Source organism: Sciurus carolinensis, chromosome 5 (genome assembly GCF_902686445.1).
Source record: "Sciurus carolinensis chromosome 5, mSciCar1.2, whole genome shotgun sequence".
In the NCBI taxonomy this organism is placed as follows: domain Eukaryota; kingdom Metazoa; phylum Chordata; class Mammalia; order Rodentia; family Sciuridae; genus Sciurus; species Sciurus carolinensis.
The window spans coordinates 54539968-54566314 of record NC_062217.1 but is presented as its reverse complement, the minus strand read 5'-3'; the positions used below and the strand labels follow the sequence as shown (position 1 = coordinate 54566314).

At 36.4% G+C, this 26347-nt stretch overlaps 1 protein-coding gene across 6 annotated transcripts in view; it reads left to right on the top strand.

Annotated features, from left to right (window-relative positions):
* Diaph3 (diaphanous related formin 3) overlaps window positions 1-26347 on the top strand; it is a 545588-nt gene that overhangs the window by 124381 nt on the left and 394860 nt on the right. For all 6 annotated transcript variants that reach the window (XM_047553083.1, XM_047553081.1, XM_047553085.1 and 3 more), the window contains one exon: window positions 10835-10939. In XM_047553083.1, the coding sequence (XP_047409039.1) occupies window positions 10835-10939 (105 nt within the window). The remainder of the gene's footprint in view (window positions 1-10834; window positions 10940-26347) is intronic.

Genomic DNA, 26347 nt, shown 5'->3' with positions numbered 1-26347 from the left:
TTTTTTTTTTTTTTTTGGTACTGGGGATTGAACTCAGGGCCTTGTGCTTGTGAGGCAAGCACTCTACCAGCTGAGCTATCTCCCCAGCCCCTTCATAGTGTTTTTTTTTTCCCTTTCCTCTTTCCCCCTCCCCTTTATCCATTTAGTTAGAGTGTGTTTGCTGTAGGAAACACTCCAAAAAAAAAATATATATATATTTTTTTTTTAAATTTTGGAGACTTGACAAAATGTTTTTTAAAGAATGAGTGATGTTCCATTTTTATTGTTTTTCAAATTACTCATAAAAATTGTTCAAAATATTTTAATTTCATCCCCGTCCCCCCCAATCCTAGCACTGGGGATTGAACCCAGGGGTGCTTAACCACTGAATCACATCCCCAGCCCTTTTTAATTTCGACCCAGGGTCTTGTGAAGTTGTTTAGGCCTAGCTAAGTTGCTGAGGCTGACTTTGAATTTATGATCCTCCTGCCTCAGCCTCCTGAGCCACTAGGATTATAGGCCCATACCCACCCCATGCCTGGCTTATTTTCATCTTTTTAAACAACTTTTATTTTGAAATAATTTTAGACTTGCAAAAATAGAGTTCTTCTAAACCCTTCATTTGACTTTCCTTAATGTCAGCATCTTATATAACATTAGGACAATTATTAAAACTAAGAAAGGAACATAGATACTACTAAGTAAATTACAGACTTTATTTCCAGTCATGTCTTTTTATATTCCAGGTTCCAGTCCAGACCACACTTTGCCTTTAGTCATCATGTCTCCTTTGTCACCTCCAGTCAAGGACAGTTCTTTATATTTTATGACCTTGACATTCCTGGTTATTTGTGTAAAGGGTTTGTCCTTCATTTTTTATTTTCTTTCCTCCCTCCTCATGGTTAGATATGAGGAATATTTTGGATAGGATACTACAGAGGCCGTATACTCTTCTCCGTATGCCATTTTCAGGAAGTAAGTGATGTTAACTGTTACCAGAGGGAGGGCTTTCCTGCTCATTGCTAGACTAACAAGCTGGAGGCAAGTTGATAGGAAAGTAGGTTCATTCAAAGCTGACTTTGAGGAAGAAGAGGAGACCTTTCTGTAATTAATCTCCAGAGGGGACTCAGGGATAAAGAAAGCTTTTAGAAGAGAAAGCAGCATCACACAAAAGGCAGGAAATACCCACATATATATTTAGCAAGGTTGTGTTAATCAGAAACATTTCAGTTTTGGGGTTAATAGGTGGAATGCAGAAAAACAAGTTGCCAGGAAGTACCTTATTCCAGAGGTATCCCCTCCATAGATCACCTGTGTCTGTCCCAGCCTCTGCCTCTAGGGAATCTAACCTAAGACAATGGAGATGTAATATGATAATTCTGAGCAAGCAGAAACTAAGAAATGTGAAAATTGAAGACTTTCACACTGTCTCTCCCCCCAACTTTCGCTGTTCATTTTGTTAGATAACCTTGGGAGATGCTTGATTCTTCTGGACTTGTAACATAACATATGAAAACTCAGTTTATAGGAAAAAACTCCCAGTACATTTCCCAAGGACTTTACCAATTCTTGAAGTTAAGTAACATTGCCTCCTGAGGTTTTCTTCCTGTAGCCTGCTATTCCATAGAATGAAAATAAAAGTCTGTTCTAAAAATCTTGTACCTTTATACTTTGATACGTGTTTTTTCCCCCTCCATTGCTCCCTTGTTCTTTTTGTAAAGGATGAAGCTAACTCTTTGCCATGCCATTTTCTCAAGGACATGCAGAGAGTGATGACCTGTTAAGATGCAGTTTCATGCCCAGTTGGTGCTTCATGACTGTTTGTGGTGTTAGGCAGTTTATTCCTCAGTTTTCTGTGACCTCATTTTTTCTTTCCTTTTTGGTTTTACATTGAGGCTATCATCACAGTTTTGTCAGAAAGATTAGTGCCATATGTCAACAAGAGAGATGTCATTAGCCAGAGGGGAACTGTTGTACAGTTCTGGGTCTCTTCCTTAATTGCAAAATAAAATACTTAATGGTCAGAGTTCTCTAGAAAGACATGAAGCAATAGGATATAGACAGACTAAGTGATACATGGGAGGAGGTTTGTTAAACGAATTGACTTGGGAGAATATGGAGACATCATGACAGCCATCTGCAAGCTGGAGAATGAGGGAAGCTAGAAGTGTGACTCAGTCCAAGGACAAAGGCCTGATAGTCAGGGTGGGATAGTAATGAAGTAGACATTGGTGCAGTCCCAGAGTCTGACAGCAGAAGAGTGTCCCAGGTAGAGGAGAGAAAATGAGTTTACCTTTCCTCTGCCCTTTTGGACTAGTTGGACCCTTACCTGATTGGATAGTGCTTTGCCCACATTGGTGGAGGTTGAATCTTCTTAATGAATTCATTGATTCAAATGTTGATCTCTTCTGGAAGCACCTTAAGAGACACCACCCAGAAATGCTGCTTCACCAGCTACCTGGGCATTCCGAATCCCAAGGATGAACCTGAAATTAACCACTTGTGTGTGTGACCTTATGTCCTCTGAAAACGCCTTTCTAAAAAGAAAGTGGCAACTCTTCCTTTTCTTTCAACTACCCATCTTGAAATTTTAATTCAGTTTTGGCCTCAGTTAATGGACTTTCTTTAGTATTCTGTATATATTAAGTATCTTAATTTGCTGGTTAAAGAGGCTCAATTATGTTTAAAAATTAGAAATTAATAGTAATTAATTTAAGACAGATTTTCAGAATTCTTAGGTTCCCCCCCTTTTATAGCATTTATCCCCTAACTTCCCCATTTCTTAGTTCCAGTAAATTCTTTTTTATTATTACTTTTGACATGATAATTGTACATACTGATGGGGTATGGTGTGGTATTCCAACACATATACAATGTGCAATGATCAAATCAAGGTAATTATGATATCTGTTACCTCAAACTTTCTTTGTGTTGGAAACACTCAAAATTCTTTCAGTTATTATGATGTAAAATAAACTATTAATTATAGCACCCTACTGTGCTGTAGAACATTAGAAATTAATTCTCCTATCTCTCTTCCCCTCTTCACTCTCCACTTCCCAGTCTCTGGTCACCACTGCTCTGTACCTCCTGTGAGATCAACTGTGTCAACTTCTACATGGGAGGGAAAACATGCAGTGTTCGTCTCCTCCATGCCTGGCATATTTCTAGTGAAATTGTTTATAAAATTCAAGCTACCTACATTCATAATTAAAAAAATCAATATACCACCTTTCTGTACTATATAATAGTTTTTTAATTCAATGTAAACAAGTGGCCCTGACTATTCAAGAAAGTATAGTAAAGAAAGTCTCTGGTTCACACCACTGTGAGTACAGCAGATACATGGTAGACTGACCACAGTTGTGCTCTTTTGAGGATTCAGATGCCATAAACAGTATTAACCTGGGATACCTGTGTTTTAGAAATGAAGTTCAACTCTTGGTAAAGCTTTTTAAAAACAAAAACATTGTAATTATAATTTATAGAATAGTTGGATTCTTGAGAAATTTGACTATTAAAACCAGGCAATACAAAGTGCATAATATGTTATAATTTAACATTGGTTCTGTTTTACAGTTTATATCTAATTCCATAGAATTACAGTCTAGATTTTGCGGATTCTCTTTCACAATTTGAATGGTCTGTGAATCTCTTAATGATGCAGGACAATTGTTTTCCTGTACGAGTAAACTGGGGAAAGTTTAGCGGGGCTTGACCCTGTAAATGCTTAAAGCATCACCTAAGTCAATTCTAACCAGAATTGCCTCTAGAAATTTCCAAAACTGTTAGGTGGTAGTAAGGCCTATTGAGAATTACTAGTTTACAGAAAAAACTGAAACAAAACAAGCCATTTTTCACCTAATTTCAAGGATATTTCTTTCTTTTTTTTTTTTTTTTACAGATATATATATATATATTTTATTATTGTAAACAAATAGGATACATGTTGTTTCTCTATTTGTACATGGAGTCAAGCCATACCATTTGTGTAATCATAAATTTATATAGGGCAATGTTATTTGATTCATTCTGTTATTTTTTTTCCCTTCCCCCCCACCCCTCCCACCCCTCCCACCCCTGTTTTCCCTCTATACAGTCCTTCCTTCCTCCATCCTTACCACCCTCCTTATCCCTAACCCTAAACCTAACTCTAACCCTAACGCTAACCCCTCCCACCCCCCATTATATGTCCTCATCCGCTTATCAGGGAGATCATTCGTCCTTTAGTTTTTTGAGATTGGCTTATCTCACTTAGCATGATATTCTCCAATTTCATTCATTTGCCTGCAAATGCCATAATTTTATCATTCTTCATGGCAGAGTAATATTCCATTGTGTGTGTGTATATATATATATATATATATATACACACACACATATATATATATATATATGCCACAGTTTCTTTATCCATTCATCAACTGAAGGGCATCTAGGTTGGTTCCACAATCTGGCTATGGTGAATTGAGCAGCAATGAACATTGATGTGGCTGTATCTCTGTAGTATGCTGATTTTAAGTCCTTTGGGTATAGGCCAAGGAGTGGGATAGCTGGGTCAAATGGCGTTTCCATTCCAAGCTTTCTGAGGAATCTCCATACTGCTTTCCAGAGTGGCTGCACTAATTTGGAACCCCACCAGCAATGTATGAGTGTTCCTTTCTCACCACATCCTCGCCAACACCTATTGTTGCTTGTATTCTTGATAATCGCCATTCTAATTGGGGTGAGATGAAATCTTAGGGTAGTTTTGATTTGCATTTCCCTTATTACTTGGGATGTTGAACATTTTTTCATATATCTGTTGATTACTTGTACATCTTCTTCTGTGAAGTGTCTGTTCATTTCCTTAGCTCATTTGTTGATTGGATTATTTGTAGTCTTGGTGTAGAGTTTTTTGAGTTCTTTATAGATTCTGGAAATTAGCGCTCTATCTGAAGTATGGTTGGCAAAGATTTTCTCCCACTCTGTAGGCTGTCTCTTCACATTGCTGATAGTTTCCTTTGCTGAGAGAAAGCTTTTTAGTTTGAATCTATCCCAGTTGTTGATTCTTGCTTTTATTTCTTGTGCTATGGGAGTCCTGTTAAGGAAGTCTGATCCTAAGCCAACAAGTTGAAGATTTGGACCTACTTTTTCTTCTATAAGATGCAGGGTCTCTGGTCTGATTCCGAGGTCCTTAATCCATTTTGAGTTGAGTTTTGTGCAGGGTGAGAGATAGGGGTTTAATTTCATTCTATTGCATATGGTTTTCCAGTTTTCCCAGCACCATTTGTTGAAGAGGCTATCTTTTCTCCATTGCATATTTTTGGACCCTTTGTCTAGTATGAGAAAATTGTATTTATTTGGGTTTGTGTCCATGTCCTCTATTCTGTACCATTGATCTACCTGTCTATTTTGGTACCAATCCCATGCCATTTTTGTTACTATTGCTTTGTAGTAGAGTTGAAGATCTGGTATTGCAATACCCCCTGCTTCGCTCTTGCTACTGAGGATTGCTTTAGCTATTCTAGGTTTTTTATTCTTCCAGATGAATTTCATAATTGCTTGCTCTATTTCTGCAAGGTACATCATTGGGATTTTAATTGGAATTGCATTGAATCTGTATAGCACTTTAGGTAGTATGGCCATTTTGACAATATTAAATCTGCCTATCCAGGAACATGGGAGATCTTTCCATCTTCTAAGGTTTTCTTGAATTTCTTTCTTTAGTGTTCTGTAGTTCTCATTGTAGAGGTCTTTCACCTCTTTTGTGAGATTGATTCCCAAGTATTTTATTTTTTTTGATGCTATTGTGAATGGGGTAGTTTTCCTAATTTCTCTTTCTGAAGATTCATCACTTATGTATAAAAATGCATTGGATTTATGAGCATTGATCTTGTAACCTGCTACTTTACTGAATTCACTTATGAGATCTAAAAGTTTTCTGGTGGAATTTCCAGGTTCCTCTAAGTATATAATCATGTCATCAGCGAACAGGGATAGTTTGAGTTCTTCTTTTCCTATTCGTATCCCTTTAATTTCTTTGGTTTGTCTGATTGCTCTGGCTAGAGTCTCAAGGACGATGTTGAATAGAAGTGGTGAAAGAGGGCATCCCTGCCTTGTTCCAGTTTTTAGGGGGAACGCTTTCAGTTTTTCACCATTTAGAATGATATTAGCCATGGGCTTAGCGTAGATGGCCTTTATAATGTTAAGGAATGTTCCCACTACCCCAATTTTTTCTAGTGTTTTGAGCATGAAGGGGTGCTGTATTTTATCGAATGCTTTTTGTGCATCTATTGAAATAATCATGTGATTCTTAACTTTAAGTCTGTTGATATGGTGAATGACATTTATTGATTTCCTGATGTTGAACCAACCTTGCATCCCTGGGATAAAACCCACTTGATCGTGGTGCACTATCTTTTTAATATATATTTGTATGGGATTTGCTAAAATTTTGTTGAGAATTTTTGCGTCGATGTTCATTAAAGATATTGGTCTGAAATTTTCTTTCCTCGATGTGTCTCTGTCTGGTTTAGGTATCAGGGTGATATTGGCTTCATAGAACGAGTTTGGGAGGGTTCCCTCCTCTTCTATTTCATGGAATAGTTTGAGGAGTATTGGAATGAGCTCTTCTTTAAAGGTTTTGTAGAACTCGGCTGAGAACCCATCTGGTCCTGGACTTTTCTTTGTTGGTAGGCTTTTGATGACCTCTTCTATTTCATTGCTTGAAATTGATTTATTTAAGTTGTGTATGTCCTCCTCGTTCAGTTTAGGTAATTTAGTCTATAGAAACTTGTTGATGTCTTCGAGGTTTTCTGTTTTGTTGGAGTGTAGATTTTCAAAATAGCTTCTAATTATGTTTTGTATTTCACTTGTGTCTGTTGTGATATTTCCTTGTTCATTCCGAATTTTAGTAATTTGAGCTTTCTCCCTCTTTCTCTTTGTTAGTGTGGCTAAGGGTTTATCAATTTTGTTTATTTTTTCAAAGAACCAACTATTTATTTTGTTAATTTTTCCAATTGTTTCTTTTGTTTCAATTTCGTTGATTTCGGCTCTGATTTTAACTATTTCCTGTCTTCTTCTACTTTTGGTGTTGGTCTGCTCTTCTTTTTCTAGGGCTTTGAGCTGTAGTGTTAAGTCGTTTATTTGTTGATTTCTACTTCTTTTGTTGAATGCGCCCCACGAAATAAATCTTCCTCTAAGTAGTGCTTTCATAGTGTCCCAGATATTTTGATATGATGTGTCTTTGTTCTCGTTTACTTCTAAGAATTTTTAAATTTCCCTCCTGATGTCTTCTGTTATCCCTTCATCGTATAATAGTGTATTATTTGATCTCCAGGTATTGGAGAAGTTTCTGTTTTTTATTCTGTCATTTATTTCTAATTTCAATCCATTATGATCTGATAGAATAAAAGGTAGTATCGCTATCTTCTTATATTTGCTAACAGTAGCTTTGTGGCATAAAATATGGTCTATTTTAGAGAAGGATCCATGTGCTGCTGAGAAGATAGTATGTTCGTTCTTTGTTGGATGGTATATTCTATAAATGTCCGTTAAGTCTAAATTATTGATTGTATTTTTGAGATCTATGGTTTCTTCGTTAAATTTTTGTTTGGAGGATCTGTCCAGTGGTGAGAAAGGTGTGTTAAAATCACGTAGTATTATTGTGTTGTGGTCTATTTGATTTCTGGAATTGAGAAGGATTAGTTTGACGTACATGGATGAGCCAGTGTTCGGGGCATAGATATTTATGATTGTTATGTCTTGCTGATTTATGCTTCCCTTAAGCAGTATGTAATATCCTTCTTTATCCCTTCTGACTAGTTTTGGCTTGATGTCCACATTTTCTGAAATGAGTATGTATACTCCAGCTTTTTTGCTGTGTCCGTGTGCATGGTATGTTTTTTCCCATCCTTTCACCTTTAGTCTGTAGGTATCTCTTTCTATTAGATGAGTCTCTTGCAGGCAGCATATTGTTGGATTTTTTTCTTTTTTAATCCAATCTGCCAGTCTATGTCTTTTGATTGAATGATGAGTTCAGGCCTTTAATATTCAGGGTTATTATTGTGATATGATTTGTATTCCCAGTCATTTGACTCATTTTTGTTTTTTGATATGATTAGGTTTCTCCTTTATTTGGCTATTCCTTTAGGCTAGTTCCTTCCGTTGGTGATTTGCATCATTATTTTTCATCTCTTTCTCTTGGAATATTTTGCTGAGAATGTTCTGTAATGCCGGCTTTCTTTTTGTAAATTCCTTTAGCTTTTGTTTATCATGGAAGGATCTTATTTCGTCGTCAAATCTTAAAGTAAGTTTTGCTGGGTATAAGATTCTTGGTTGGCATCCGTTTTCTTTCAGGGCTTGGTAAATGTTGTTCCAGGCCCTTCTAGCTTTTAGGGTCTGGATTGAAAAATCTGCTGATATTCTTATTGGTTTCCCCCTAAATGTAATTTGATTCTTTTCTCTCGCGGCCTTTAAAATTCTGTCTTTATTTTGTATGTTAGGTATTTTCATAACAATGTGCCTTGGTGTGGGTTTGTTGTAATTTTGTATATTTGGAGTCCTATAAGCCTCTTGTACTTGGTTTTCCATTTCATTCTTCAGATTTGGAAAATTTTCTGATATTATTTCATTGAATAGATTGTTCATTCCTTTGGTTTGTTTCTCTAAGCCTTCCTCAATCCCAATAATTCTCAAATTTGGCCTTTTCATGATATCCCATAATTCTTGTAGACTCTGTTCATGATTTCTTACCATCTTTTCTGTTTGGCCAACTTTGCTTTCAAGATTAAATAATTTTTCTTCAATGTCTGAGGTTCTGTCTTCCAGGTGTTCTATCCTATTGGTTATGCTTTGTATGGAGTTTTTAACTTGGTTTATTGTTTCCTTCATTTCAAGGATTTCTGTTTGTTTTCTTTTTCAGTATCTCTAACTCTTTATTGAAATGATCTCTTGCTTCCCGTATTTGGTCTTTTAACTTTTGATTGGTGCGATCATTTAATGCCTGCATTTTCTCTTTCATCTCCTCCTTCAATGCCTGCATTTACTCTTTCATCTCCTCGTTTGCTTCCCTGATTGTTTTAATTATGTACATTCTGAACTCCCTTTCTGACATTTCTTCTGCTGTGCTGTCATTGGGTTTTATTCATATAGTATCTATGTTTGTTTGGGACATTTTCTTCCCTTGTTTTCTCATATTGGTCAGATGTCATTGGAACTCTAAGATATTGCAGATTTCCTTTATTGGCTTATAGTGTCCCTGTAGGTTTCCAGTGTATCACCTCCCAGCCTTCAGTAGCCTGAAGTCTTGGAGGAACTTGAAAATGCAGTGCTTCCGAAGAAAACTGCCTGTAGCCCATACTGGTTCAAGGGCTTGAAGCTGGCTGTGTATGGAAAGGCTCTCACTGTGGGGCCTGCTCCGAGAAGCTGGCTGTGTGGGAGGAGTCCACCGCAGGAGTGCACAGGGCTGCCTGGGGAAGACTCTAGCTGCCCTGCCCTACTCTGATAAACCACCCTTATCTGGGCCTGGCTCTCAGGCAAAGCTTCACCCGGTGGGGGAGACTCACCCCGTGGCTCTCTTTTAGTCCGAGTCTCTCAATGCCTCCCCTTCTTGAATCCTGGGTTCTGGAGTGACAGGAGATGTAGTCACCCTCTAGTCTGCCATCTTCGATCCTTCAAGAGTTTCTAACTAGAGGGATAAGAGAGGAATTACTAATTACTACCTTTTATTGGTGTGTCAAATGGAACAATTTCTAAGATCTCAAATAATTCTATCAAGATGAGGTTAAGGCAGATTTGACTTTTAAATACTTGAGTGTTTGGTATCAAAACCTGAGTTGGATAAATGAATGAACTGCAGTGTCTGGTGAATGCAGCTCACTTAGAAAGTTGGCAGAAACTTACCTCACTATTAAGTTTGGATAACCTGGTTTATCGGTGATCCAAAGTCCTGATTTTTATGAAGCTATTCTGAGTAGATACGGAGTTCATGTATATTCAGATACTTACTTTGCTTATCACTTATGGTCCAGGGCTGAGGCTGGGAGGAAATCCAGTTGAGTTTCCCTTCTTTTTCAATCATTTCCGTCTTAGCCTCAGTCTCCCTTTCCTCTGCGAGAACAGCCTCTTAACCACTGTAATTGGTAGTTATTTTTATGTTTATGTGGATATGTCTGACATGTATTTTTAGTCAAAATTAGTTCTATAGGAACATCTATGATGCTTAAACCCTTTTTTGTTTGGTTCTCTTGAGGAATGTTATATTTTTAGGTGGCATGTGTTTATCTGAGTGTAACTTTTATTTGATTTAGATCTTTCAGTTAATAAACTAGTTAATGTTTTAGAAAGGGATGGGGAAAAGACAAAAACTATAGGATGCTTTGCCATTTTGCTGGGATCAGTACTAGGTATTTGATTGTGTGGTGTTCTTGTAGCTTTCAGAATCTGGAAAGTGGAAGTTTATTTTCTAATTTTTCTGGTACACAACAGCTCTTTCAAAACAGTACAAGATAGCTTCAGGTGCAGCTGTTGTAAAATAAATAATTAAAATTGTGAATCCTAATAACCTTAGGAAAGGCAGAAATCTGCAACTGTCTAATTATCTATAGTGATGTGAATATAACTTTAATAGGCTGCTGTGAACTTAAAGTTTTTCTGGTAAGGATTTTACCTGTTAAACGCATATAGAATACTTCTTCTCTGTCTCTCTCCAACTTTCCTCTCTTCCTGCCCCTCGGCAGAATTACACATAAATCATTTCAAAACAATTAATGCTGCATTAGTCACAAATTATTGATTTTTTCTGTTCATAGCGTATATAGAATTGCCGCACTATTTAGATTCTAAAACCAGGCATTTTAATTGTGTTTTCCAGGAAGATATGAATTTAAATGAAGATAAAAAAGCACCATTGCGGGAAAAGGACTTCAGTATCAAAAAAGAAATGGTGATGCAGTACATTAGTACTGCTTCTAAGACAGTAAGTAAAACTGTCAAGTTGAAAAATACTTCTGAAACATGATGTGTGGAAAACAATGCCTATGTCTAATGAAGTGCTGAAGTGTGTGTGCAGCTGGAATCAGAGGGCTTTTGAATGTATGGTTAAAGGCACATGAAGTGTAATACATTTATTGAAAAACATTGCCCATCTTATAACTTTTAAAAGATTTGTTTTTGGCCAGTTACATTGGTAAGGAACACTGTGGTCTACCCTAAGAGACCTTTCCTTGTTGGTGAATTTAGATGGTCATTGATTTCCAATGTCACCTATAAACAAGGATAATATTTATATGATAGGAAAAGGAGACTAATTTTATTCTACCTAAATCAGAATACATAATATGTTTTTAAAGTGTTGGACGCAATACTTTTATTTTTTACTTTTATGTGGTGGTGAGGATGAACCCAGTGCCTCATATGTGCTAGGTAAGCACTCTACCACTAAGCCACAACCCCAGCACCATAATAGGCTTATATAGTTTTTTTTTAAATATGTTGTAGTCTTTATTTTTCAAGCTTTTTATCCTGTGAGTCATACCTACTCTACCCACACATAGTTCAAAAGAATCAACTCTCAGTATATTCTCAAATAGTGACTCCATGGCAAGCAGATGAGCAACTTCATCCCCTTCTATCATATGATTGGTGAATAGACTAAGCACAGACCAGTGGGACCTCTTTGACCCCTAACTGCAGTCTACAAAACTTCTGGTGAAATTCAGCCTGAGTTAGTTGATTCCCAAGTCTACCCATGTCCCAGACAGGCCAGGAGGGCTCAGGACTGAGTCTCTTCTCCCCAGAATGTGCCATGTAGCACCACTACCTCTCACAATGGTATCCTCTGTACCCTTGGAGAGTGTGTCCTGCTGTAAGCACAGGATCCCCATCTCAGGCAACTTTCTTTTTTTATTTTATTTTTTTAAATTCATTTTTATCGTAAAAAAATGGGATACATCTTGTTTTCTGTTTGTAAATGAAGTAGATGCATACCATTTGTGTAATCATACATTTACATAGGGTAATAGTTTTTGATTCATTCTGCTATTCCCCCCCCACCCCTCCCACCCCTCTTATCCCTCTATAGAGTCCCTCCTTCCTCCATTCTTGCCCCCTTCCCACCCAGTATATGTGTCATCATCCGCTTATCAGTGAGATCATTTGTCCTTTGGTTTTTTGAGATTTGCTTATCTCTCTTAGCATGATATTCTCCAGCTGCATCCATTTGCCTGCAAATGCCATAATTTTATTATTCTTGATGGCTGAGTAATATTGCATTGTATATATATACACCACAGTTTCTTTATCCATTCATCAATTGAAGGACATCTAGATTGGTTCCACAATCTTGCTATAGTGAATTGAGCAGCAATGAACATTGATGTGGCTGTATCTCTGTAGTATGCTAATTTTAAGTCCTTTGGGTATAGGCCAAGGAGTGGGATAGCTGGGTCAAATGGTGGTTCCATTCCAAGTTTTCTAAGGAATCTCCACATTTCTTTCCAGAGTGGCTGCACTAATTTGTAGCCCCACCAGCAATGTATGAGTGTACCTTTTTTCCCACATCCTCTCCAACACCTATTGTTGCTTGTATTCTTGATAATCGCTATTCTAATTGGGGTGAGATGGAATCTTAGGGTAGTTTTGATTTGCATTTCTCTTATTACTAGAGAAGTTGAACATTTTTTCAAATATCTGATGATTGCTTGTAGATCTTCTGTGAAGCGTCTCTCCATATCCTTAGCCCATTTGTTGATTGGGTTATTTGTATTCTTGGTGTAGAGTTTTCTGAGTTCTTTATATATTCTGGAAATTAGTGCTCTATCTGAAGTAGAGTGGCAAAGATTTTCTCCCACTCTGTAGGCTCTCTCTTCACATTACTGAAAGCTTTTTAGTTTGAATCTATCCCAGTTATTGATTCTTGCTTTTATTTCCTGTGCTATGGGAGTCCTGTTAAGGAAGTCTGATGCTAAGCCAACAAGTTGAAGATTTAGACCTATTTTTTCGTCTATACTATGCAGGGTCTCTGGTCTGATTTCAAGGTCCTTGATCCATTGTGAGTTGGTTTTTGTGCAGGGAGATAGGGGTTTAGTTTCATTCTGTTGTATAGGGATTTCCAGTTTTCCCAGCACCATTTGTTGAAGAGGCTATCTTTTCTCCAATGCATATTTTTGGCCCCTTTGTCTAGTATGAGAAAATTGTATTTATTTGGGTTTGTGTCCATGTCCTCTATTCTGTACCATTGATCTACCTGTCCATTTTGGTGCCAATAGCATGCCGTTTTTGTTACTATTGCTTTGTAGTATAGTTGAAGGTCTGGTATTGTGATACCACCGGTTCACTCTTCCTGCTAAAGATTGCTGATGTATAAAATGCATAATTATGTATAAAAATGCATTGAATTTATGAGCATTAATCTTATATCCTGCGACTTTACTGAATTCACTTATGAGTTCTAAAAGTTTTCTGGTGGAATTTTCTGGTTCCTCTAAATATACAATCATCTTATCAGCAAATAGGGATAGTTTGAGTTCTTCTTTTCCTATTCGTATCCCTTTAATTTCCTTGGTCTGTCTAATTGTTCTGGCTAGAGTTTCGAGGACAATGTTGAATAGAAGTGGTGAAAGATGGCATCCCTGCCTTGTTCCAGTTTTTAGGGGGAATGCTTTCAGTTTTTCACCATTTAGAATGATATTAGCCATGGGCTTAGCATAGATGGCCTTTACAATGTTAAGGAATGTTCGCACTATATTTTTTCTAGTGTTTTGAGCATGAAGGGGTGCTGTATTTTATCAAATGCTTTTTCTGCATCTATCGCAATACTTGTGTGATTCTGGACTTTAAGTCTGTTGATATGGTGAATGACATTTATTGATTTCCTGATGTTGAACCAACCTTGCATCCCTGGGATGAAACCCACTTGATCGTGGTGCACTATCTTTTTAATATGTTTTTGTATGCGATTTGCTAAGAGTTTGTTGAGATTTTTGCATCAATATTCATTAAGGATATTGGTCTGAAATTTTCTTTCCTCGATGTGTTTCTGTCTGGTTTAGGTATCAGGGTGATGTTGGCTTCATAGAATGAGTTTGGGAGGGTTCCCTCCTCTTCTATTTCATGAAATACTTTGAGAAGTATTGAAATGAGCTCTTCTTTAAAGGTTTTGTAGAACTTGGCTGAAGACCCCATCTGGTCCCGGACTTTTCTTTGTTGGTAAGCTTTTGATGATTTCTTCTATTTCATTACTTCAAATTGATCTATTTAAATTGTGTATGTCCTCCTCATTCAGTTTAGGTAATTCATATGTCTCTAGAAACTTATTGATGTCTTTGAGATTTTCTATTTTGTTGGAGTATAGATTTTCACAATAGCTTCTAATTATGTTTTGTATTTCACTTGTGTCTGTTGTGATATTTCCTTGTTCATTCTGAATGTTAGTCATTTGGGTTTTTCTCTCTCCTTCTTTTCGTTAGTGTGGCTAAGGGTTTATAAATTTTGTTTATTTTTTCAAAGAACCAACTATTTGTTTTGTCAATTTTTTTGATTGTTTCTTTTGTTTCAATTTTGGTGATTTCAGCTCTGATTTTCACTATTCACTGTCTTCTACTACTTTTGGCGTTGCTCTGTATTTCTTTTTCTAGGGCTTTGATCCTTAGTGTTAGGTCGTTTATTTGTTGATTTTTTTTCTTCATTTATTGAATGTGCTACATGAAATAAATTTTCCTCTAAGAACTGCTTTCATAGTGTCCCAGAGATTTTGATATGGTGTTTCTTTGTTCTCATTTACCTCTAAGAATTTTTTAGTTTCCTTACTAATATCTTCTGTTATCCATTCATCATACAATAGCATTTTATTTATTCTCCATGTGTTGGAGTAGTTTCTGTTTTTTACTCTGTCATTTATTTCTAATTTCAATCCATTATGATCTGACAGAATAGAAGGTAGTATCTCTATCTTCTTGTATTTGCTAACATTAGCTTTGTGGCATAAAATATGGTCTATTTTAGAGAAGGATACGTGTGCTGCTGAGAAGAAAGTGTATTTGCTCTTTGTTGGGTGGTATATTTTATAAATGTCCGTTAAGTCTAAATTATTGATTGTATTTTTGAGATATATGGTTTCTTTGTTAAATTTTTGTTTGGAAGATCTGTCCAGTGGTGAGAGTGGTGTGTTAAAATCACCTAGTATTATTGTGTTGTGGTCTATTTGATTTCTGGAATTGAAAAGGATTTGTTTGACGTATATGGATGACCCACTGTTTGAGGCATAGATATTTATGATTGTTATGTCTTGCTGATTTATGCTTCCCTTAAGCAATATGAAATATCCTTCTTTATCCCTTCTAAGTTTGGCTTGAAGTCCACTTTATCTGATTGAGGATGGATACCCACACTTTTTGGTGAGTCCATGTGCATGGTATGTTTTTCTCCATCCTTTCACCTTTAGTCTGTAGGTATCTCTTTCTATGAGATGAGTGTCTTGCAGGCAGCAAATTGTTGGATCTTTCTTTTTAATCCAATCTGCCAGTCTATATCTTTTGATTGATGAGTTCAGGCCATTAACATTCAGGGTTATTATTGAGATATGATTTGTATTCCTGGTCATTTGGCTCCTTTTTTTTTTTTGGACATGACTAGATTTCTCCTTTATTTGGTTGTTCTTTAGGGTAGTTCTACCTTTTACTGATTTACATCATTGTTTTTCATCTCTTCCTCGTGGAAGATTTTGCTGAGAATGTTGCGCCAGGTTTCTTTTTGTTAATTCTTTTAGCTTTTGTTTATCATGGAAGGATTTCATTTCGTCGTCAAATCTGAAAGTAAGTTTTGCTGGGTATAAGATTCTTGGTTGGTATCCATTTTCTTTCAGAGCTTGAAAAAGTTGTTTCAGGCCCTTCTAGCTTTAGGATTTGGATTGAAAAATCTGCTGATATCTGTATTGGTTTCCCCTGAATGTAATTTGATTCTTTTCTCTCGCATCCATTAAAATTTTGTGTTTGTTTGTATATTAGGTGTTTTCATTATAATATGCCTTGGTGTGGGTCTGTTGTAATTTTGTGTATTTGGAGTCCTATAAACCTTTTGTACTTGGTTTTCCATTTCATTCATCAGATTAGGGAAATTTTCTGATATTATTTCATTGAGTAGATTGTTCATTCCTTTGGTTTGTTTCTCTAAGCCTTCCTCAATCCCAGTAATTCTTAAGTTTGGCCTTTTCATGATATCCCATAGTTCTTGTAGATTTTGTTCCTGATTTCTTACTGTCTTGTCTGTTTGGTCAACTTTGTTTTCAAGATTAAATATCTTTTCTTCGATATCTGAGTTTCTGTCTTCTAGGTCTTCTATCTTATTGGTATGCTTTTTATGGAGTTCTTAATTTGGTTTATTGTTTCCTTCATTTCAAGGATTTCTTTTTTTTTTTTTTTAATATCTCTAACTCTTTATTGAAATGATCTTTTGCTTCCTGTATTTGGTCTTTTAACTGTTGATTGGTGCGATCACTCAATGCCTGCATTTACCCTTTCATCTCATCCTTCAATGCCTGCATTTGCTCTTTCATATCCTCGTTTGCTTTCCTGATCGTTTTGATTATGTACATTCTGAACTCCGTTTCTGACATTTCTTCTGCCATGCTGTCTTTGGATTTTATTGCTATACCATCTAGGTTTGTTTGGGACATTTTCTTCCCTTTTTTTCTCATATTGTTCAGGTATCTACCCTCTAGTAGAGAAACTCTGGGATATTGCAGATTTCCTCTATTGACTAATATTGTCTCTGTAGATTTTTAGTAACTCACCTCTTAGCATTCAGTAGCCTGATGTCTTGGAGGAACTTGATATTGCGGTGCTCCTCTAGGAAGCTGGCCTTCTAGGGGTGGTGGCCTTCAGCTGGGGTATATTCCCCCTTGGCTCAGAGTTGGTCCGGAGACTCTGAATACCTCCTCTTCTTTACTCCTGGGTCTTGTCAAAGGTCCTCTAGCCTCCTGTAGGTGTCTCAGGAAAGGAGTTGCCCTTCCAATGATGATGGCCACGCCCTCAGGAGTAATTCAAAATGCCGGTACCAACCTTTAAAGAAGCCTCTGGTTAGCTCTGTTATGGCGACAAACCACTGCGTGGTGGTCGGGCTGGGTTGTTCAGTGATGGCGTCTGTAGTTGGCCTGGTGGTTGGGCAGGTTGGCTTCCTGCCGCCCAGCTCCACAAGGCTGGCGAATTGGGTGCCCGCCTGCTACCTCCCCGATGTAGGCAGCCTGGCTCACCCACCAGTTCACTCTGTGACTGTGTCCAGCCAGTGATGGCAGCGAGCTAGGTGCGGGAGTCAGATGGGGTCAATTAGTTATGAAGTCTGTCCTTGGCTGCTGGCTGGGCAGGTTAGCTGCCTGCTGCCTACCTCAGTGATGTAGGCCGCCTAGCTCACCCGTCCACTTGCTCTGCGACTGCTATAGGCATATTTTTAATGTTAGTTTCTTGAAAGATAAAATTATCTTGTTACAAATTAGAAGTGCAGGTATTGAAAGGAGTGTTTCGCCTCCACACGGCTGACAGTTTTTCAGAGAAACATCAAATATGTGGGTGGAAATAATGACTAAGTGTCTAAAAAACCATGACCGACATACAGAATCAAGTGCTTTTATTTCATTGAGCAACAAATGAGCTTGATTAGTCACATACAAATTGTAAATAAATGAATTGAATGAAAATATAAAATGGTCACCAACAAAGAAGTAAAGGACAGTTAAAATGATTGGGCTGAATTTAAAGTAGAATTGGATTAGAAAAGAGCAACTTAGCACACTAGTTTTCGTAGGATACTTTTAACCTAAGGCCAGGTTATAAGAATATAACTTATTTATACTTTAACTCCATTTATCTACTAGAATAGTCCACGACTCTGAATGTCTGTGCTTCCTTTGAAAGAAAGACTCAAGATGTGTTTAATTTTTAAAAACATGGCACACATTTTGGCAGCCTGATCTTCAGTTGTAGAAATCATTGCCAGTACTGTGCTTTGTCCAGCACTTTATATAGATGGATCTGTATCCTGCTGTTGAGATACTGATACTAATTGCTTTTTCCCCTTAATGATACACATAGATATTGCAGGTCAGCATTAGGGGTGTAGGAGTCAGAGCTCTGTTGTTTTCATCTGCTTATTTATCCTGTTTGACTCTGGGCATCTTATTTTACTTCTCTGAGCTTCAATTTTCTCATTCTTAAAATGGGAATACCTACATCATAGCTTTGTTATCAGTATTAAATTGTTTATTCCAGTTTTAAACTGGTGGCTGCTTCCTGTGGTAGTGGTGCTAGTAGCAATTGTTTTTCCTTCTGATTTTTTTATTCTTGGTATTGAAATCATCATACCATAATTAATAGTATGGGGTAAAGTACATGAGTAGTAATACAAATTTACTATTTGTAAGTTCATGATTGAGATAGTTATTTGCTTATGTTTATTGAGTGTTCAAATGTCAGGCAATATTTTAGACACTGGAGATGGGTCACCAAGATGTTCTACCACTCTGTCATGTGACGCAGCATTGGGCACATGTATCTGAAACACACAAATAACATGTATCATCGGAGGTGAAATGTGATGTGTAAAAGGAGAGTATAGAGATGGTGTAACTATTTTATATGCAGTACTCGGGAGAAACAACTCTTAGGGAATTTTAAATCTGCCAACCGTGAATTTACTAAATACAACTACAAGGGATACTACAGCAGAACTGGTTTAGAAAACCTTGATGTATTAATATATTTTAATTCTGTAAATTGAGATAATAAACTTCTAAGAGAAAAACAAACTGTTTTGAACTTCATAATAGTGGATCTATTTCAGTTTGCATCCACTGATTTTAACCTTTAATCCTCTAATCATTTTGGACTAAGGTTAGAATTTATTTATCAGAATTGGGTAATTAAATTATCAGACTTGAGTAAATTAGTTATCTAAAGGATCATTACAGCATTGACTCATCTAATTAGCGTGTGGAGGATCATGGCTTTGTTCTAGGATGGTTCTGAATAATTTGGCAGATGGTTAACGTTATAGAAAGTTCAAACTGATCATTCATGTTTCTACTTTGGAAATAGAAGCACATTAACTTTATGGTATAGACTTTGTCATGCCACTTTATTTATATTAAAGAGTATTGAAAAAGTTAGAAAAACAAACAAAATTCATAGATGGGTTTTTCTAGAGAGGATAATGGGGAGTTGATATGAAGCAAACTATTACATGATTTTTTCTTTGAGATTTTTTTTTTTTTAAAGTGGGTAGTCATTAAGATTATCACTGATATCTACGGTTGATATGAAAACATTTTAGAAATATTAATCCTAGAAGTAGTCCTACAGTAGATAAGGTTATTATTTAGAATGGGAGGGAAAATATACCATCACTCAAACTAGTTATTACCAAGATTTTAAGTTTGAGTTTTGGTGGTCAAGATACAATACTGACTTTCTGCAGTTGGGAATGCTTATTAAATTAAACAAGTATCATTAGTAGCTGATAATGCTCGATTCACTTTTTTCTAACTTTTTAGGGCACGGCATGTGTTTGTCTAGTACAGTCTGGTATAGGACTGTTTCCTTTCCCTCAATTAAGGACCCCATTTGGAGAGCTGTTTTTCTCCGATAGACAGTTAAGCAAGGTTGTGGGGTGCTTGGAGTGTGGCATTCTGGAGCTGCTGCTCTGGCCCAGTGCAGCCCTCTCTCTAGCCACTTCCATTATGTGAAATGATGCATGCTCTTATTTAAGCTGCTTTGAGTTTTTTTCTGTGCTGATGTAATGGTTGATATGTCATCCACATACATTTTTGCCTATGAGGGATCTCTAATTCTAATTCATTCTGACAATTACTGTTTCCGTTCAAAGGGACATTATAAAAACCCTGCCGTTACCCAGCATGTGTTCATTCAGAGAATAGATGACAGAGGTACTACTGGCCCTGTGTTCATTCTCTGGTAAATGACTTACTGGAGAAAATGTCTTTCATAAAGAATACAAAATTTACTTGGGTTCGATTATCTAGCTGGAGAGTGAGAATAGTGTGCAATTGGTGGTAAGGATCTTGAAAGAATTTCAGTGGATTAGACAAAGGGGAAAGAAGGGAGGCAGGAAGGGATAGGAAAAGGAAAGACAGTGGAATGAATCTGACATAAATTTCCTGTGTACATATATGAATATACCACAGTGACTCTCACCACCTGTACATCGACTGGGGTCCTGATTAGAAAAAAGATACATCCCATGCTTGTAGACTCTATTGTCATATATAACTAAAAAGAACCAATAAAAGAAAACAACCACAACAAAAAAACCTGAAGTGTATGTGAAGAGATAGACAAAATGGGAAGATGATTCACAGTTGCCAGAAAATGTAAGAGGAAACTTCTGGAACAGAACAGAGTATGGTCTCTTAGGTCACAACTACGTAAGGATTTTCACTGTTTTCCAAATGGAAGGGACCGAGAGATGGTTAACTGAACCATAAGTATAGTTCTTATTTTTTTAATTGTTGTTTAGATTTCATTCTTGTCTTCCCTTAAAATGCTTTAAGCAGTTCTTCAAATATTTTAAAATATGATTTTTGTAGCTATGATTCTTGTTCTTTATGTGGACAAACCAGATTTGGGAGATAGATCCTAATAGTTTCTGTCTTCACTTGGTTTTGTCTTCTTTTTCTCTTGCTTTGGGTGCATCAATTCCTGTGTCTGTGACACCAGGGTTTTTGTTAGTGCTTATTTTCCTACTGGTGTTTTGAGTTGTGCTTAGGGTGAGCTGGCTCCAGGTACATTTTGTCTGAATAATGTACTAAAGTCTCCTAGGACAGGGTTCACAGGAGATCTTGGATTAATTTATTAATAATTAAAGAATGTGTTAAAAAGGACTACTGTTCAGAATAAGATTGAGAATGAGATACTTTTTTCCCCCTTTATCACATAGGATTAGTAAAAGTAAAATAAAGCTGTGCTTTCCTATCTGTTGAGAGGTGAGAGTCTTCTATTTGTTGTTCTACTCTGAGGTTTTTCAGGCTAATCTGTGGCAATTCAAAACTGCAGAAAAGGACTGGGGAGATAGTTCAGTTGATAAAGTGCTTGCCTTGCAAGCACAGGGCCCTGGGTTCAGTCCCCAGCACCGCAAACAAGAACAACAACAACAAAAACAACAACAACAACCACAAAAAAAAAAAAACTGCAGAAACACTGAGAGGTGAAACCCTTTATGCCAAAAGAGTGCAAGTGACCCCCTGAAAGGAGTGGGAAGATCCTTTGCAGAGAAAGAGGATCAGAGGGAGTAGGAGTCAGGAGGAATGAAGGTGGTCAAGTCTGAGGATTAGGAAAGGAGAATCCTTTGTGTGGGAGTAGGGTTTCTGGGAGAGAGTAAGAAATGCAAAGGGATTTTAAGGCAAAGTGGTTTTCTGCTATGTTTGTAATGTGTTATGTCTCCAGGACCCTTCAGCAGAGATGAGCCCTTGCTCACCAGTGAGTTGTGGCGGGGTTGACTTTTCCCCCAGTTTATTTTTGTACATTAATATGAAACTGTCCAGCCAGATTGCAACAAGGCTGCTTTCTGTTAGCATGTAGCCTTTTTTTTTTTTTTTTTTGACCATGGATAAAATGCTTTCAACATTTCTCTTCAAAATGCATTCTTCTGGCAAAAACCCTTCTGAATGCACTAGCACTGAGCCAAAGGCTGCCAAAGGGTCTTTCTCCCTCCGTCTGTTTGTTAGTGGCTTGTTTCACAGCTGCAGTGACATGGCCATTTAGGTGGGTGGCAACCTCATATAGCCTGTCTAACCCTACACACAAATTCTTTTTTTTTTTTTTTTTTTTTTTTTTTTTGTGGTGCTGGGAATTGAACCTAGGACCTTGTGCATGTGAGGCATGCACTCTACCAACTGAGCTATATCTCCAGCCCTACACTCAGATTCTTACAGAGAACATCCATCCTTTACTTTCTATTTGTTTAGGTTTTTTTTTTTTCCTTTTTGATTCTTTTCTAGGAGTCATAACAGAGCTCCTCTTTCATAAATGCTCCTAGAAGTTTGCTAGTTCCTTCTGACTGTTTTCTATTTTTGTTTTTAGTAGTAAAACTAGTTTCTATGTGAGTGACATTTATTGAAAAAGTTTGTATGGTATGATTTTATTCCTTGAACCTGTTTCTTAAATGTTACTGAAATTCTGGCCTAGACTTTTAAAATAAGAAATAAAATTAAATATCAAGTACTATAGAATATAACTTTAGAAGGTATATGAAAGACCATAACAAATTATTTTTAAATAGCAGGAAATGATTGAGGCCACATTCAATTCCTAAGTATGGGACTATAATCCTGTGTGTGGGTGTGTGTATATATTTGTATGTGTATGTCTGTATATAAAATATAGGTATACGTGGTTCAGTGTTTAAAAGTATTTTGAGAGGACTTTTCATGGTACCACTTGTTTTAACCTGAGTGACTAGCATTGTGTTTTCTAGTATGAAGGACATAGTATTTTGTAGTATGATCCTTCTAGGTATCTCTTAACCAGAAAAACTTAGTTTTGAGAAAACGTTAGTTATGTGTCCAGATTTGTGTGTATTGTTTTGAGATGGAAAAATGTGGAGTTGATTTGTTTTTAGCATTGATTTGTTACTATTGTAGTACTAGTAAAGGCATTTTCATACCTTTTATCATCTACTTTTCTTGCTAATAGTATAGTTTCAAATATTAATTAGAAAATATTGTCAGAAACAAGTAAAGTTCTTGTTTTCTCTCACTCTTTGTTAAGGAGGTTTATATTTTAACCTCTAGAAACTTTGGTTTATCTACGTTCTAAATATTGTTGGTAGTTAAAGTTAACATGGATTAGTTTTGGCTTATACATCAGGTTAGGATTTGATGAAAACACCTTTACAACATGGAAGCATACTAAAAAATGGTGGTGCTATTAGAAGTCTATAACAACAATGTCCTTGCCCACGATACTTTGCCTGTTTGACTCCAGGTCTTGCTTACTGAGTAGTAGAAAATTTCAGAGCCTCAGGGCAGTGAACCAATTTCTTGTTAAGAGTATTTCCTAATAATTTGGCACTTTAATTTCCATTTCTGCCTATGTTGGACAAGTTTTATTTATGTGCAATTAAAATTTATCTTCCTGTAGCTCAAATTTATCCAGTTTTCTTATGTGTTGTTTTTGGGCAGCTCTAATAGTGTTTAAATTTTTCTGATATCATTGCATTGTGCTGTTCTTTTAGATAGGAGATGGTAATGAAGAAACCAATTCTTTTTTTTTTTTTTTTTTCTTTTTTAATAGGAAGAAATCAGGTTCAAATTAGAATTGTTTATTTTTGTCTTTTAAAAAATCTTGTAGGTTTAGATACCTTTCTTCTTCTTTTATTTTTTTGGTACCTGTGAATTGAACTGAGAGGGGCTTAACTTCTGAGCCACATCCCCAGCCCTTTTTATATTATTATTTAGAGACAGGTCTCACTGAGTTGCTTAGTTCCTCGCTAAGTTGCTAAGCCTGACTTTGAACTCTCGATCATCCTGCCTCAGCCTCCTGAACTGCTGGGATTATAGGTGTGCACCACTATGCCCGGCTATTATTATTATTTTTTTTTTAGACTCACCAGACAAAATGTTATTTGCTAGCTGAAATTTAGAGACTGAACTGGTCAATGTTTATTAGCATTGTTGGCATATTAGAAGTCATCTGAGGTTGTTTTATCTGGGTGATTGAATTGTTTCTTGACCCAAGGCATTCTATGCTCATTCTTACTTTTTAGATTTTTATTAACATAACTAAACTTCTATCTGATAACCACAGAAGTAGTGATAACTTTGAAAGTGCCAGCAAGAAAAGACATGAAATCATGGTGGTTATGAAAGTGATCACAAAAATGTTCAAATGGAAAGAATATTTTGGAAGAAGAAATATTTCTGAAGAAAAAAGTCAGAAAGGAAGGAAAGTCCTATGTGTATGTATAATTAACTTTTTCAGTGAGCAAAGAAGAAAGATAATGATGTAGTGATGGGGAAAAAGTAGCCAAGAATAATAGCTCTCCACCTTGATATCCATTAGTATCATCTGGGGAACTTTAAATAAATATCTCAATGTCCAGGCCACACCATTTAACAGTATACCAATATACTGTGGTTAAGAACTGAGGCATTAATATTAAGTAAATTTTTTTTGGGATTCCAATGCGCAGCCAAGAGTAAGAACTATTTGGCTGTAAGGATGGGCCTCATCCCCAGATGTCTTTTAGTGTAACATTATTCAACAATAGACTAGGAGTTGATAAAATGTAAAGGCTGAAGTTGGTGAATATTTGCAAATGCAAGGCTGGTTGCATGTGGTTAACATGAAAATGTACGTATAAGGGCATACATACTGGAGCTACTAAGAATTTTGCTAGATACTTGATAACTTGGAGAAATCATCAGAGAAGAACCTGCTGTAATTTGGAAAAAGATGTCCCAAAGAACAGGTATCAGCAAGGAAGAGAAGAGTATGCTTGTGTGTATGTGTTTTTTTTGGGGGGGAGGGGATTGAACCCATGACCTTGTGCTTTCAAGGTAAGCACTCTACCAACTGAGCTATGTCCCCAGCCCACGAATATGCTTGTTTTTAAAACTTGAGTGAACTGATTTGTCTCCCTAGTTAGTGGCATTAACCTTAAGTAACTAAATTAGTTTAGATTTGAGATCTTATTTCAATTCTTAGTTATTTCCAAATGGAATAAATTATACACTTAAATCCTTAACATATAAATCATAATGTGCAAAAGGCATTTGTTCCTTATTTTATGGTTTCTGATTTATTACCATTGCAGTATAGTGGAGTACTGCTGTAAACTCCAAGAACATAAATGTTGTCAGTATAACCTCTTATTATCAATGTTATACAAAATTATTTTCAAATCCCTTTATCAGAAGTAATCCAGGGTATATTAAGTAAATTAGGGATCTGCCTATGGGATTCATGAAGGTATGAAAACAATGCAGTCTAAAAGTTAAATTAGACAATCTCATGTTTAAATGTTCCTTATATATTACTGTTAGATTTTGTTCATAGGCTTTTTCTTGGGAAACTTGTTAACTCTTTTGGTAAGTTTAAAACAATTTCTTTTCATTAGTTTTATTAAGGATGTTTTTAAAGGTGGTTTTGTTACATACTCTTTTTTAGTAGGCATATTTAGTAGTTATCAGTTTTTTTCCTTCCTTTTTTTAGTACTGTGCATTGAACCTAGAGGCACTCTACAACTGAGCTATAATCCCAGCCCTTTTTATTTATTTATTTTTTATTTTGAGGTAGGGTCTCACTAAGTTGCCAAGACTGGCTCAAACCTATGGTTCTCTTGCCTCAGCCTCTGGAGTAGTTGGGATTTTAGGCTGTGCATCTCAACGCCTGACTAGTAGTTACTAGTTTTTTAAAATTTAGTTTAGATCTAGAATATATCTTAGAGCAACTCCACATTTTGCAAATGAGAGAAAGTCTCTAGGAGTTTGTGGCATCCTCAATTTAGTGATAAAACCAGGACTAGAAACCAGAAATCTTTCTTCCTTTGCTTTTTTGTGGTGTTGGAGATCAAGCCCAGGGCCTTGGGTTGGAGTTGTAGCTCTGGGGTAGAGCACTTGCCTAGCATGTGTGAGGCACTGGGTTTGATTCTCAGCATGACATATAAATAAATCAATAAAATAAATGTCCATCAACATCTAAAAAAACATTAAAACAAAACAAAACCTTAGGGCCTTGTGCATGCTAGGAAAGAGCTCATACTTTACCCCTCAGTCCTATTCTCCTTTTAAACCTTTTTGTAAAGTAAAGCAGATATAGAAATAAAAAATAAACAAACATGTGGCTTGGTGAATTATCCTAAGAACACCACCAAGATTAATAAACACAGTGTTGCAACCACCCCTTCCATCTGACCTGCCCCAGTCTAAAATTCCCTTCAGATATGTGTAGGTTTTTCTCATAAAAGTAATGCCTGTTATACAAATATTTTCCTTGAGTTTCTTTGTGGTTTTAACATACCAAAATGTATCCCAAGACACCATGGTTTGTTCTTTTAAACTTCGGAATATCTTTAAATCTCTGGGTTCCCCATTCATCCCTATATTTTTGCCCAGTACAGCATGGGTTTTACTAATTTGCATATCCATGGTGAAATTAACTTGTTTTTGCTTACTGTGTCTCCTACAAAATGGCAGCTAGGTCAGACTCAGGAAATATATTATTCTTTTATCAGTGGTTACTTGTGTCTGGTTTGTAATTAAAATTCTGTAATTTTTTCATCAATTGTTGGAATAATTTACAAAGACATTTCTTCATATACTATTTGGTTATCTAGTGATATAGGAAATTTAGGATAAATGCTCCATTCTTTTCTGCCAGTT